Raw genomic sequence first — 15,318 nt, 5'->3', positions numbered from 1 at the left:
GTAACATTGTGACAGTAGTTAAAATGTAACATTGTGACAGTAATTAAAAATGTAACATTGTGACAGTAATTAAGACATTATTGTGAAAAAATTAAATTGATGTTTTGCCCGCAATCTCTGAATTTTGGAAGCTCGCGCGTCCTTCGTCTGCTACTTAACTGGAGCGAGGGAACTCCAGGTCAGCTCAACTCTTATAGTGCAATTAGCTCATTAATGAGTAATAGCGAGCTCATTAATAAGTAATAGCGAGCTCATTAATAAGTAATAGCGAGCTCATTAATAAGTAATAGCGAGCTCATTAATAAGTAATAGCGAGCTCATTAATAAGTAATAGCGAGCTCATTAATAAGTAATAGCGAGCTCATTAATAAGTAATAGCGAGCTCATTAATAAGTAATAGCGAGCTCATTAATAAGTAATAGCGAGCTCATTAATAAGTAATAGCGAGCTCATTAATAAGTAATAGCGAGCTCATTAATAAGTAATAGCGAGCTCATTAATAAGTAATAGCGAGCTCATTAATAAGTAATAGCGAGCTCATTAATNTGATCAGCCATGTCTGCAGCCATCACACGTGATCAGCCATGTCTGCAGCCATCACACGTGATCAGCCATGTCTGCAGCCATCACACGTGATCAGCCATGTCTGCAGCCATCACGTGGCATCAGAGGTTAAGCCATCAGAGGTTAAGTAGACATCAGTTAGATATGCGACATTTAATAAAAACACACAGATGACCTTAAGACATTCAAATGCCGATGCTACACTTTCTTACAAAGTAATCAGAATGAGATTGAAATATGTCTGATGTCTTATTGCTTGCCAGGGCGCATTATATTCTACATGTCTCAAAAGACTTACCGATCAGCCATTTCTACAGAAACCTTATTCTTCAAGATGTCTCATCAGACATGCTTTAAGACAACGTTATACATATACTAAGTTCATTACAGTACATATATTTGTCTTATCAGACATGTTTTAAGACATCGTTATACATATACTAAGTTCATTACAGTACATATATTTGTATCATCAGACATGCTTTAAGATAACGTTATACATATACTAAGTTCATTACAGTACATATATTAAGGCTTAAATGTAACGAGTATTGAAGTGAGGAACAAGCTGTTGTTTCATCTTATATTTATCTTGCCGATCTTTTGTCTTATCTTCAGTAAATCGCGCCATAATCGCTGTCTTATCAACCCCTTATCGCTGTATTATCAACCTCTTATCGCTGTCTTATCAACCTATTATCGCTGTCTTATAAACCGCTTATCGCTGTCTTATCACCCTCTTACCGCTGTCATATCAACCCCTTATCGTTGTCTTATCAACCCCTTATCGCTGTCATATCAACCCCTTATCACTGTCTTATCAACCCCTTACCGCTGTCATATCAACCCCTTATCGCTGTCATATCAACCCCTTATCGTTGTCTTATCAACCCCTTATCACTGTCTTATAAACCGCTTATCGCTGTCTTATCACCCCCCTAATCGCTGTTTTATCAACCCCTTATCGCTGCCTTATCAACCCCTTATCGCTGTCCTATCAACCCCTTATCGCTGTCATGTCAACCCCTTATCGCTGTCAGATCACCCCCTTATCGCTGTCTTATCAACCCCTTATCGCTGTCTTATCAACCTCTTATCGCTGTCTTATCACCCCCTTATCGCTGTCTTATCAACCCCTTATCACTGTCTTATAAACCGCTTATCGCTGTCTTATCACCCCCTTATCGCTGTCTTATCAATCCCATGTCGCTGTCTTATCAACCCCTTATCGTCATCTTATCAACCCCTTATCGTTATCTTATCAACCCCTTACCGTTGTCTTATCAACCCCTTATCGTTGTCTTATCAACCCCTTATCGCTGCCTTATCAACCTCTTATCGTTATCTTATCAACATCTTATCGCTGTCATATCAACCCCTTATCGCTGTCTTATCAACCCCTTTATCTCTGTCATATCAAACCCTTATCGCTGCCATATCAACCCCTTATCGCTGTCTTATCAACCCCATATCACTATCTTATAAACCGCTTATCGCTGTCATATCAACCCCTTATCGCTGTCATATCACCCCATTATCGCTGTCTTATTAACCCCTTATCACTGTCTTATAAACCGCTTATCGCTGTCTTATCACCCCCTTATCGCTGTCTTATCAACCCCTTGTCGCTGCCTTATCAACCCCTTATCGCTGTCCTATCAACCCCTTATCGCTGTCATGTCAACCCCTTATCGCTGTCAAACCGCTTATCGCTGTCTTATCACCCCCTTATCGCTGTCTTATCAACCCCTTGTCGCTGCCTTATCAACCCCTTATCGTTATCTTATCAACCCCTTTTCGTTATCTTATCAACCCCTTACCGTTGTCTTATCAACCCCTTATCGTTGTCTTATCAACCCCTTGTCGCTGCCTTATCAACCCCTTATCGTTATCTTATCAACCCCTTATCGCTGTCATATCAACCCCTTATCGCTTTCTTATCAACCCCTTTATCTCTGTCATATCAAACCCTTATCGCTGCCATATCAACCCCTTATCGCTATCTTATCAACCCCATATCACTATCTTATAAACCGCTTATCGCAGTCATATCAACCCCTTATCGCTGTCATATCACCCCCTTATCGCTGTCTTATCAACTCCTTATCACTGTCTTATAAACCGCTTATCGCTGTCTTATCACCCCCTTATCGCTGTCTTATCAACCCCTTTACCCCTTATCGCTGTCATATCAACCCCTTATCGTTGTCTTATCAACCCCTTATCACTGTCTTATAAACCGCTTATCGCTGTCTTATCACCCCCCTAATCGCTGTTTTATCAACCCCTTATCGCTGCTTTATCAACCCCTTATCGCTGTCCTATCAACCCCTTATCGCTGTCATGTCAACCCCTGATCGCTGTCAGATCACCCCCTTATCGCTGTCTTATCAACCCCTTATCGCTGTCTTATCAACCCCATAACATTATCTTATAAACCGCTTATCGCTGTCTTATCACCCCCTTACCGCTGTCATATCAACCCCTTATCGCTGTCTTATCAACCCCTTATCACTATCTTATAAACCGCTCATCGCTGTCTTATCACCCCCTTATCGCTGTCTTATCAACCCCTTATTGTTGTCTTATCAACCCTTATCGTTGTCTTATCAACCCCTTATCACACTCTTATCGTTCCTCATCACTTTCTGAAGACTAAGGCCTAATGCGGCATTGGATAAGGCCCATGGGCGCCAACTGTCACGCTGGCCGCAAACTGTCACACTGGCCACCAACTGTCACGCTGGCCGTCGACTGTATACATAATTAGTAGGAGAGGGAAAGAGATGAACCCACTGGTCGTGTAAGGCTCAATGGGGTTCAAAGAGGCACTTATAGGTTCAGAATGTTCTGATGGGCACAGATGGTGTTCAGATGGGTTTAAAAGAACATTAGAGCTGATTACAGGAGATCAGAGGAGCCTGCAGAGGTTCAAATGAGATTACAAGGGGTCAAAAGAGATCAGAGGAGTTCAGTGAGCCCTAGATGGACTAGATGGGCTGTCATCATCTGGTGGTGCAGCGTAGGGTGATGAGTGTGGTGAGCAGCAACAGATGGCACGTGTGGTGCCAGCTCTGGTTCAGGTGGTGCAAGCTGGTGCCGCTGCTGCTGGTAGCTGCGGCTGCCAGCGAGGAGCTCCCCTCCCCCCCATGGGAGAGCTGGGGCCCCTCGGCCGCCCGTCAATCCCTGGCGGGGAGCCACACCTCGTTACGGCGCGCCCAGAACTTGATGGGGGAGTCGTAGGCGTTCCTGGGGGAGGAAGAAGTTGGGGTCATGTGGGGGCTGGGGTGAGATGGAACCCTCACTATACTGTGAACAAATTCTCGAGTTAAGGCAAAATTCATCTGCAGTTTCTTCATATACTACCGTGAGATGCACAGAATATTTGAGGTTGGCACCAAAACATCCTAAGCTCATAATTGTTGTTGCGGTGGCACTAGGAAAGTGTGGAAGAGAAAAAGAGGTGGCGCAGAGTGGCCAGGAAGAGGAAGGAGAAATGAAGAAAACAGCAGCAGATGAAAAGGCGCATTACGCATGATTAAGCGGGTTGTGGGTGAGTGGGGTTTGTTTGGGGTTGTGAGAAGGGTTGGTAACCCACCAATGCGTTGTATAGTTTAAGCGGGTGGGCAATGAGAGGGTGGATCTTTATTTACAAAAATAATTAGTGCGCTTAATTGCTTCGTACATGCGTTTCCGTTTTTTGTTGTTATTTTCATAATTTTATTTTTTTTATTTTCTCAGATGATATGGTGAAAAGAGAAGGGTGATGATGTTGATGATGATGAAAATGAAAGCGGTGGGCTGGTCGCTGGGTGAGTCGCTCGAGACTCGGAGGGAGGTGGGAGGTTAGTTGATCATATTACTTCGTACTGGGTTTTCGGTCTCGTCTTTACTGTTAGTCACTCTCGGTGAGTCGAGTAAGTCCGTCAGTGTAATGGTGAGTTGGATGGCGTGTGTTGTTTTGGGACCAGCTACACCTAGACACGATAGGAACAACTGCCGTCCGGTTGTAGCATAGTTCGCTGTGTATTTATTTGTACAGAGGTGGAGGTTGGAGACTTAGTGCGAGTATTATGGAGCTACGGAATGAACGCTGCTGCCTCGCTGTGGCTTCGGGAGGGAATGTGAGATGGCTGATCCGGTGTCGTATGGTTTTTATGCTGTACCAGGTTATAGGTGCTTGATGATGGAGGATTGTGTTTATAATGTGAATATTACAATACTCGTGTAGTGTTTGTGAAGATGTAAAGTCTGTCAAGTGTGTGTGCTCGTGATGAATTGTAGTGCTTTTTAAAACACTTCTCTTTAACTTCACTTCTTGTTTGTTTGTTTGTTTGTCTGTCTGTCTGTCCGCTACAAATCTTGTAATCGAAATTTAACACACTTCTACTTATCCTATCGATCTGAAATTTTGCACACTTGTGTGAAGTTGGAGACAATGCATGAATCAAATGTCAAAATAAATAATTTTAAAAATTGAAAATTATTTTTTTTCAATATTAAAAAAATTGAAAAAGTAATTTTGTCAGCTACAAATCTTATAACTGATATTTGACACACTTTTACCTGTCTAATTGATCTGAAATTTTGCACACTTGTGCGAAGTCAGAAGCAATGCATGAATCAATTAATAGAATAAATAATTTAGAAAAAAATTATATATTAAAAAAATTGAAAAACTAATTTTTTAATTTGAAAATTAAATGAGAAATTCATTGTACATTTGTAAGATTGGAGACANCCACTCACCAGTAGACCCAGTCCACTCACCAGTAGACCCAGTCCACTCACCAGTAGACCCAGTCCACTCACCAGTAGACCCAGTCCACTCACCAGTAGACCCAGTCCACTCACCACCAGACCCAGTCCACTCACCAGTAGACCCGCTGCTTGTCCACCAGTTGGCCCGCATCTCTCAGGAAGGCGCTCAGGGCTCGGGTCTCGGCCCGCCATTCCTCCTCCGTGTCCGCGTACCCCCCGAACTGCCTGGGGGGAGGGGGAGGGGTGTTATCTTGTTATCTCAGTGATTATGGTCATCGGCACGTCAAATGAGGTACAGTAAGTGTAGACATCCATGTAAGTGGAATGAGTCGTAAAGATCAGAATGTCAGTGGCATCAATAGAATAGATCACAATGTCAGTGGCATGAATAGAATAGATCACAATGTCAGTGGCATCAATGGTATAGACCACAGTGTCAGTGGCATCAATGGTATAGATCACAGTGTCGGTTAAATGAATGGTATAGATTACAGTGTCGGTTAAATGAATGGTATGGATCACATTGTCACATTTTCCATGTAAGTGAATGTAGTTGTTATCCGTGACTCCGACATACGTACACGTATGGTAAGGGGACGCCTTAAGGCGCGGACATCGTAGGGAAGAATAAGGTTGAACAAAGAAGGGTCTGCCGCATATGCGGGCCGATCCCACAAAAAGGAGACGAAGAGAGGCGTCGGGAGGAAGACGTTGGAGCAAAGGTGCAGAGGGGAAAAAGGAAGATCTTAGCACTCAACTGAGGAAAGGCTGGCTTGGGGAGCTCTTCACTATAAATGAGTATGACGAGGGGCTCGACCGTATAAGATAGTTAGGGGTGAAGGAGGGTGGTAAAATTTAGAAGCCAATGGGTGGAAGAGGGATAGCCAGGACTCTGTTGTTCCCGTTGGCTTCTGGGGCGCATGTGAATATTGACAGACTATTGGCTGCCTCGTAAGATCCAGTCAGCAGGATGCCTTCCGATGTTAGAGATGTTAAGAGAGGCCTTCAAGAGCCCGTGCCCGGAAAAGGACGAGCAGAAACAAGTGAAAAGGAATTTTAAGCAGGCGAGATATAAGAGGGCATAAGGGTATCACCTAATGTCGTGAGAGGTAGCAAACCTCGAAGTAGAGTTTTGATTCGTTTGCAGGATAACATCCGCAGGGCGAAAAGGCACCAGACGATGGCTCCTTAATTCAAAATCGAGCGCCTAATGGTAATGTAGGCATAAGTGATGTCTTTCACTTTGGTTCGTGCTGGCCAAAATTTCCGTAAAGTGTTGGCAGTTTAGGTGGCTGTGGTCTCGATATGAGGGAAAATGTTGAATGATGAGTGAGTGTCCCACTTGGCTTCCGAGAATTCATGGGTTTTGGCAAGTAAGATTAAACATTTCCAAATAGAGGTGGAGGTGTGTTTTGCGGATTAGCGGGTGTAGAAAGTTGCACATAAATGAGGACTTATCGTAGACTACAACCAACGTTAGCTCAGCCTCCTGCTTACTAGGCAGGGTCTACTGGAATATATGGGGCCATATGTATAAAACCGCTGAGCTTATGATATACCGGGTCAGTGAAGTTTCAATGTGTCGGCTAGTTATATGTTTTGCTTGAGATTAGGATGGCACTGCTGGTGGTATAGAGGGTGTAGGTGGGCTAGATAGGCTGGTCTACGGAGACCAACCTAAGCGGACTTGGACTATCCTTAGAGTGTATTGCCATGCATAGGGCTCGAGGTCTAAGGTAGAAGCCAGCTTGCCTTCCACTCGACAGTCAATGGCGTCCTCCCGTTCTCACCTCATGCAGGCTGTTTTTTTCTATTAGTGTAACGATAGCATCAGGTGATGGCTTGCCAGTGGAACAGGTGAACTAGTCAGATGGCAGAGTAAGTTGGTGTAGTCAGAGGGTGTAGTCAGCGGGTGTAGTCAGTTGGTGTAGTCAGAGAGTGTAGTCAGCGGATGTAGTCAGCGGGTGTAGTCAGCTGGTGTAGTCACCTGGCGTAGTCAGCGGGTGTAGTCACCTGGTGTAGTCACCTTCTGGTATAGTCAGTTGGTATAGTCAGTTGGTATAGTCAGTTGGTATAGTCAGCTGGTATAGTCAGCTGGTATAGTCAGCTGGTATAGTAGGCTGGTGTAGTCAGCTGGTATAGTCAGCTGGTATAGTCAACTGGTATAGTCAGCTGGTATAGTCAGCTGGTATAGTCAGTTGGCATAGTCAGCTGGTGTAGTCACCTGGTGTAGTCACCTGGTGTAGTCAGCTGGTGTAGTCACCTGGTGTAGTCACTTGGTGTAGTCACCTGGTGTAGTCAGCTGGTGTAGTCACCTGGTGTAGTCAGCTGGTGTAGTCACCTGGTGTAGTCATCTGGTGTAGTCACCTGGTGTAGTTATCTGGTGTAGTCAGCGGATGTAGTCAGCGGGTGTAGTCACCTGGTGTAGTCACCTGGTGTAGTCAGCTGGTATAGTCAGCTGGTATAGTCAGCTGGTATAGTCAGCTGGTGTAGTCAGCTGGTATAGTCAGCTGGTATAGTCAGCTGGTATAGTCACCTGGTATAGACCACCATCTTGGGCCGGAGTTTGAGGTAGAGGCGAGGGTTGGAGGGCTGGGGAGGATTGGCTTGCTGGCGCTTGCCGGGGTAGAAGCAGGCCTCGAAAGTTGTCATCTCCCCCTCCGCCGGGGCTTCCCTCTCAGGGGCGTCCACCTCATTAACCTCGTCAATCTCATTTAAATCTTCAGCCTCGTTGGCCTCGTTCATCTCATTGGCCTGGTCCACCATCCCGGGAGCCTCAACGGAAGCAGGAACCGCCATGTCCATCACCAGGCCTGGGGAAGGGCAGTCTGTAGGGCACTCAACACCTACATCACCTCCCTCCCACATCACCTCCCTCCCACATCACCGTCCTCCCACAACACCAACCTCCCAAATCACCACCCACACATCACCACACTCCCATATCAGTATCACCACCGAGAATGCGCAAGTTTATTGAATTTACTCATTTAAGAGAATATTTCAACCTACACAGAAAGGTCACCAAGCAGCTCATCTACGGATCTTGTTGCTTGTGGTCAACTACTCCGCCACTCCACCATCCAACAACTCCACCACTCCGTCACTCCACCATCCCACCACTCCGCCACTCAACCAATTCATCATCCCACTACTCCACTACCTCGTCACCCATCCACTCCGCCACCCACCCCACTACTTTGATACCCCGCCACCCCACTACTCTGTCACCCCGCCAATCCGCCACTCACTCTGGTTGTTGTGCCCCGCCAGGTAGTCGAAGAGCGCCAGAAAGGCCGCCTGCTGAGCGGTGGCGCTGAGCGACCCAGCGTGGCGGCGGCACACCCACCACTGGGAGGGGTACTTGCGTACCTCGTACCCCTAGGGGGATGGAGAGGGCTATAGTGTTCGTACTTCGTACCCCTAGGGGCATGGAAGGGGCTATAGTGGTCGTACTTCGTACCCCTAGGAGGATGGAGGGTGCTATAGTGGGCGTACTGATCCACAGTTACAGTTAAGACAGGATATCCAGGATGGGGAAAATGAAATGAAAGGCTTTCAAGATTACCAAGCGGACCGAGAATATAGGAGAAAGAAGGGAGGTGTTATTGTCTGCCTCAGTAGCTTCCTCACAGCAAAAACAGTGCACCTGTATTTAGGCTCTAATGGGTATGTGGAACATGGTATACTACACATTTCACATCTCCACCTGAGCACAGTTATCGGTTATCGCCAGCCAGAAAATTCCAAAGAAACTCATAAGAGAATAGATAGCAAATCTGGGTGAAATCTCCTCAAATATAGTAAGATTTTAAAGATTTCGACCTAACGCATACGGTGGTCACACTTGGACTGTTTGAGAAGGGGTTCAGACCAGGACAAGAACCAAGCAAGATACCTACTACGATTTGCTAGGGAGCATTTGCTTAGTCAGCAGTTACAGATGCCAATAACAGAGCACAATATCCTGGATATATTCTTGATTCTTCACCAGCAATGATGAATCGGTTGCTGATGTTCGCGTTGAGGAGACCACACTGTGAGTCCACCGACAAGTGGTGGTAGCGGCGACAATTGGCATTGGGGACCTACCCAGACCTACATCTCGAGAGAGCCTGACTGAGCTAAATTTTCACCACCGATGAACAGACTGGGAGGCCAATGGGAACGGAATCCTCGACGTCGACTGGAGATCCGAGTTCCTGGAGTTAATTGGCGATGCAATGTGCAACAAGCTATGCGGAGTAGTATGGCAGGTGTACGAACGGTGGCAGGAAGAACGAACATCAAACGACGCATAATTCTAAACGAAAGACTAATTCTCATGCGAAAAAGAGCGAGTCAGAACAAGCAGATAGCGGCCGCCCCTAGGAATATGGAGAGGCGGAGGCTCGTACGTCTAAATGAGGAAATTTAGAAAACTGAATGACAGCTGCAGGCCTCACACGATTAGAGCAAGTCAGCTGAGGTGCGAGCCTTTGGCGTCATTCAGGAGAATATTATATATTTCTACAAATATGACTAATCACGGCCACAGTGAGGCCTCTGAAAGATAATAATGTCCTCGTTGGGGACGACCAGGACATGAGTGAACTGCAATGAAAGCCCTTTGAAGAAAGTATTCAGCAACTGTTTTTACTCAAGCCAGGAGAACTAAATTGGAGTCCATTAAGAACAGCCAGGAGGCGTGTGTTGATGGATATATAGTTTGAAATAACGGACTTAGCGAGAATGCTCGCCTTATTCTGATACTAGTCAGGTTGGATTAGCCGCAGTATTGGTTAAAAAATGCGTCGGTGCACTGAACGTCCCTCTAACTTTGCTCTGGAAAGCATCGTTGGGTGAAGGAAACATTCTTTGTTACCTAAAGTTGGGGCTAATAACTCCAATCTACAAAGAAGAGGGTGCGAGAAACAAACTCCAAAATTTCAGGCCGGTGACATCAAGGCTTTGACTGAGAACCGCGAGGCTTCGAACAGGCTCGGTTCTTCCCTGCGAGTTTCTTCACAAATTAGGGTGGACTTTACTCCACTCGTAAATGAAATGGCGATATGAATTTCTCCATGCTTACCCAGCTATCTATTTATAAATGGTGGACAGAAACCAAAAATATGTAAACTTTTTATTTAAAGTGTTATAATGAAAGGAATTTTCAATAAACTTTGAATATTATTGTTCATCAAGTTTGTGACTTTTACACTTTTGTCGAGATGTCAACGGGTTGTAATTTTTATTCTCCATTGAATGGTACACTCGACATTTCTTGATCAGGCTCCTTATTGTAGATATTATCTACCAAAAAATAGTTATGATCGAGTACGCTGATACGTGGAGGGAAAATCCCTCATACTAACTGCTCGATTGCAGGCGTTGTGGAAGGTGTGAGGGGAAAGAGACGTCAAAAATTACTCGACTGTCGGTTCACGATGGGCGGCATGGTGAAGGTGAACTCAACGAGGGGCGAGGAATAATACGTGGCCAGTGGTCGGCCTAGTCCAATTAGTTATAACCGACCAATGGCCATTTTTCGGCGCCTGAAAGCGACCAGTTGCCGCAAGAGAGAGTCTGGCTAGGATATCATATTACAAAGACTACAAGCTCGAGGGTTGCGACTTGCCGAGCTTCGGGCAGATCAAGGATTTCACACGATGGTCGCGAAAACCTCGCTCTCAGACTTCACTGCACTCAGACTACCGGCCTTAACGTCGCAGGTACAAGGTGTTGAGAAGATCGTTACGAGAAGGTTGGAACAGTAAACGGAGAAAGCTGATTTTTTCATCAAAAAACCAAACGAGTGCAAAGACAACAATAAGGAACTATTTCGCCGAGTAGGTACAGTTTCAGGCGAAATCGTTCCTCATTGTTCCAGTTACTGGAACATCACCACCAAATTATGGCCAAGCTGTAGAGAAGGCCGGGGTTGACGTGGTGTATTTAGACTTTACGAAAGCGTTTGACAAAGTTGACCATGGCGTGCTCTTCAAGATACTATGATTATTAGGCCAGAGGTGAATTTTTGGCGTGGATCCACAACTTCCTAACTGATACGACTACAAGCTGCCGTTGTTGGAGGCTCGAGATCAAGCGAGGTGCGGGTGAAAAGCGGAATACCACAGGAAACGGTACTCGGCCCTATCCTTTTCCTCTTCCACATCGCCGACATAGATATGGCAGAGAGCCACGCCTCAACATCGTCATTCGCAGACGACACCAGGATACTAATGACCATCACGGACATACGGACTGCGAGAGGTTGCAAGACTTTGTAATATATGACTTGGCGAAAGTGAACAACATGCAAAGCGACGGAACCAAGTTTGAGGATCTGAGATACAAGTTGGTGAAAAATTTTGGTATGGGGCACCACTATCTGGCACCTGACGGCACGGAAATCTATGAGAATCAAGTCTTACATCATCTCAGACTGATGATGAATACTTAGGTCAAGTTAGGTTATCACATAGCGGCAATAGTCGCAAGAGGCAAGGGACAAATGGGGTGGATCTGGCGGGCTTTCAGAACAAGAGAAGCGGAACCGATGATCGTAATATTTCATGGCTATTATGATCCAACTTCTTCAGCACTGCTACAAGTTGTGGAAACCGTTCACGGTAAGTGCAATACGGCAGTTGGAAGAGGTCCAGCGAACCTTTACGTCTCGTATCAGTGGGATGAAGGAGCTAGACTACTATGGCAGGCTGGATCGCATGGGACTCACTGGAGAGGTGACGGTAGAGGCATGCCATTCTGTATACATGGAAAATAATTACGGCCTGGCACCCAACTTCTTAAGTGAGACCTTCTAGATTAAGATATACCATAATGAGAGAAGGGAGAGACTGTGCAGTATACCCCAATTACGTAACAGATCTGCGGCGATATTTCAATCTCCGCGGAAGCTCTTTCCGTGGCGGGCCCAAGGCTGTTTAACGCCCTGTCAAAGGATTTATGTGAGAGAGTGAGTTAAACCTGGAGACCTTCACGAGACGACTGGACGTTTCTAGGCACAATCCATGATCGTCCGTCTTTGCACCACTACCGGCGGCGAGAAGCAAGTAACAGCATCATGCATCAGCTGGCCCAACTGATGGCAGATGAACGGTAACTACAGACTGGCCCCTGAGACCTCGGCGGCGAGGACTTGGCTACCGGGGCTGAAGGCGGCGGAATACAGAGGCGGCGCTCCAGCGTGGCCTGGGACTGCTACGTCTGAAAAACATACGAAGGATACCAAGGATACAAAGTGTGGTCAGTGTCGCTCACCGGCCCTCGTCGGACGATGGTGTGCGGCGCCTCCTCCTGCGTCGTCACGAGGCTGCTCACCGACGAGCCGAACACGTCCTGTTGACGAAGACAAATATTGTTATCAGGAGGGCATGACAACAGCTCTGTGGTTATCAGGAGGACATGACAACAGCTCTGTTGTTATCAGGACACGAAAACAGCTCTATTGTTATCAGGAGGACACGACAACAGCTCTGTTGTTTTCAGGACACGAAAACAGCTCTATTGTTATCAGGAGGACACGAAAACAGCTCTGTTGTTATCAGGAGGGCATGACAACAGCTCTGTTGTTATCAGGAGGACACGACAACAGCTCTGTTGTTATCAGGAGGACACGACAACAAAAGAGATGGCTAGCCCACATATTCTTAGTGGCGTGGAGGGCTTAGGCCTACATGGAGGAGGCTCGCAGGCCTTCAAGGGGGGAGGCTTAAACCTTCAAGGGGGGGGAGCTTAAACCTTCAAGGGGGGCTAAGGCCTTGAAGGGGAGGGGGTAGGCAGGCTTCATGACAGGAATTGCCTTGTTCCATGAACTATTTTTTTTGCATTTGGGGTTAACCTTTTCGTGGCAAGCATTGCAATGTGCAAGAAGTCGAATTTCTCAATCCATTACCGGTAAGTATAAACCATTTTGAGAAATTTATACTCGTGTGGATTTTCTGAGATCTGCATATTGGATTAAATCTTAATTGAGGAATTTATTAGGTAGTCACTACGCTGACAAAAACCGATGTGATTTAAATTTAAAGGCGCAAATATAATTGCAAACATCCAACTTTAATTTAATACCATTTCATTAAATTATACCAATTAACTGAATCGATATGGCTACTTCCGAATATTTTTAAAATGCAGAAAACTGTTAATAGAAGGAAGGGTCAAAAGTTTCCTTTAAATGTTCACAGTTCAATAATTCTATGGCATGTTAAGGGATGAGGCTGAGCATGGAGCGACGGTAGCATGACATTACCAAGCAGAGGCATGAGGGCTAAACCTTTTGTCTAGAGATTCTGAGTTAACAACAGATACTTTGTCCGCCGTCAATGCTATTCGTACCCAAGGAAAAGTGACGAGAGCTCTTGTCAGTGGACAGCGGAGTAACACATAGTCTCTGGATGCATTAAGCGACGCCAATGTTATTCCTACCCAAGGAAAAGTGGCGAGAGCTCATGTCAGTGGACGGCGGAGTAACACATAGTCTCTGGATGCATTAACCGCCGCCAATGTTATTCGTACCCAAGGCCAAGTGAAGTGAGCACCGTCAGTGGTCAGAGGTTGGGAGTGTGAAGTGAACGCCGGGCGCGCGTGGCCGGTCATACGAATGCGATGAGATATGATGTGTGCTTAGTAAGATGATGATGTGTGCTTAGTAAAATGATGATGTGTGCTTAGTAAGATGATGATGTGTGCTTAGTAAAATGATGATGTGTGCTTAGTAAATTGATGATGTGTGCTTAGTAAAATGATGATGTGTGCTTAGTAAAATGATGATGTGTGCTTGGTAAAATGATGATGTGTGGTTAGTAAGATGATGATGTGTGCTTAGTAAGATGATGATATCTGCTTAGTAAGTAATGATGATGTGTGCTTAGTAAGAAGATGATGTGTGCTTAGTAAGATGATGTGTGCTTAGTAAGATGCTGTGTGCTTAGTACGATGATGATGTGTGCCTAGTAAGATGTGAGCTTTGTAAGATGTTGATGTGTGCTTAGTAAGATGATGTGTGCTTAGTAAGATGATGTGTGCTTAGTAAGATGATGTGTGATTGGTAAGATGATATGTGCTTAGTAAGATGATGTGTGCTTAGTAAGAGAATGATGTGTGCTGAGTAAAATGATGCTGTGTGCTTAGTAAGATGATGATGTGTGCTTAGTAAGATGATGTGTGCTTAGTAAGATGATGATGTGTGCTTAGTAAGATGATGATGTGTGCTTAGTAAGATGATGTGTGTTCTTAGTAAGATGATGATGTGTGCTTAGTAAGATGATGTGTGCTTAGTAAGATGATGATGTGTGCTTAGTAAGATGAAATGTGCTTAGTAAGATGATGTATTCTTAGTAAGATGATGATGTGTGCTTAGTAAGATGATGTGCGCTTAGTAAGATGATGTGTTCTTAGTAAGATGATGATGTGTGCTTAGTAAGATGATGTGTGCTTACTCTGCTTAGTAAGATGATGTGTGCTTAGTAAGATGATGAGGCGTGCTTAGTTAGATGATGTGTTCTTAGTAAGATGAAGATGTGTGCTTAGTAAGATGATATGTGCTTAGTAAGATGATGAGAACTGCATAGTAAGATGATGTGTGCTTAGTAAGATGATGTATGCTTAGTAAGATGATGTGTTCTTAGTAAGATGATAATGTGTGCTTAGTAAGATGATGATGTGTGCTTAGTAGTATGAGGTGTGCACACTGAGTAAAATGTACAGTGCTGCTGCCCACGCTTCATAATACATGTGCGGGACGAGCATGTGATGGCATGGCACGGCACTGCCCAGCTTCAGGAGGCATGCAGGGAACGGTGGGTTTCAGGCTTAATCTGTCAGGCTTAATCTGTCCATGAGCTTCAGGCTTAATCTGTCCATGAGCTTCAGGCTTGATCTGTCCATGAGCTTCAGGCTTAATCTGTCCATGAGCTTCAGGCTTAATCTGTCCATGAGCTTCAGGCTTAATCTGTCCATGAGCTTCAGGCTTATTCCTTATCCCAGACG

The 15,318-nt window shown here is 45.3% G+C and overlaps 1 protein-coding gene across 1 annotated transcript in view; it reads right to left on the bottom strand.

The window, feature by feature from the left end:
- Window positions 1–1,362: 1,362 nt before the first annotated feature.
- Window positions 1,363–15,318, bottom strand: part of LOC108678569 (heme-binding protein 2) — a 15,762-nt gene continuing 1,806 nt past the window's right edge. Inside the window, exons 2-7 of the mRNA XM_018167024.2 lie at window positions 12,589–12,666; window positions 8,577–8,706; window positions 7,862–8,138; window positions 5,440–5,550; window positions 2,739–3,813; window positions 1,363–1,654 (exon numbers count right to left, since the gene is read on the bottom strand). Coding sequence (XP_018022513.1) covers window positions 3,744–3,813; window positions 5,440–5,550; window positions 7,862–8,138; window positions 8,577–8,706; window positions 12,589–12,666 — 666 coding nt within the window. The 3' untranslated portion in view covers window positions 1,363–1,654; window positions 2,739–3,743. The remainder of the gene's footprint in view (window positions 1,655–2,738; window positions 3,814–5,439; window positions 5,551–7,861; window positions 8,139–8,576; window positions 8,707–12,588; window positions 12,667–15,318) is intronic.

This window comes from Hyalella azteca, unplaced genomic scaffold, assembly GCF_000764305.2.
Source record: "Hyalella azteca isolate HAZT.00-mixed unplaced genomic scaffold, Hazt_2.0.2 contig16984, whole genome shotgun sequence".
In the NCBI taxonomy this organism is placed as follows: Eukaryota; Metazoa; Arthropoda; class Malacostraca; order Amphipoda; family Hyalellidae; genus Hyalella; species Hyalella azteca.
Note: the sequence above shows the minus strand (reverse complement) of the source record. Positions and strands in the feature narration are given on the sequence as shown.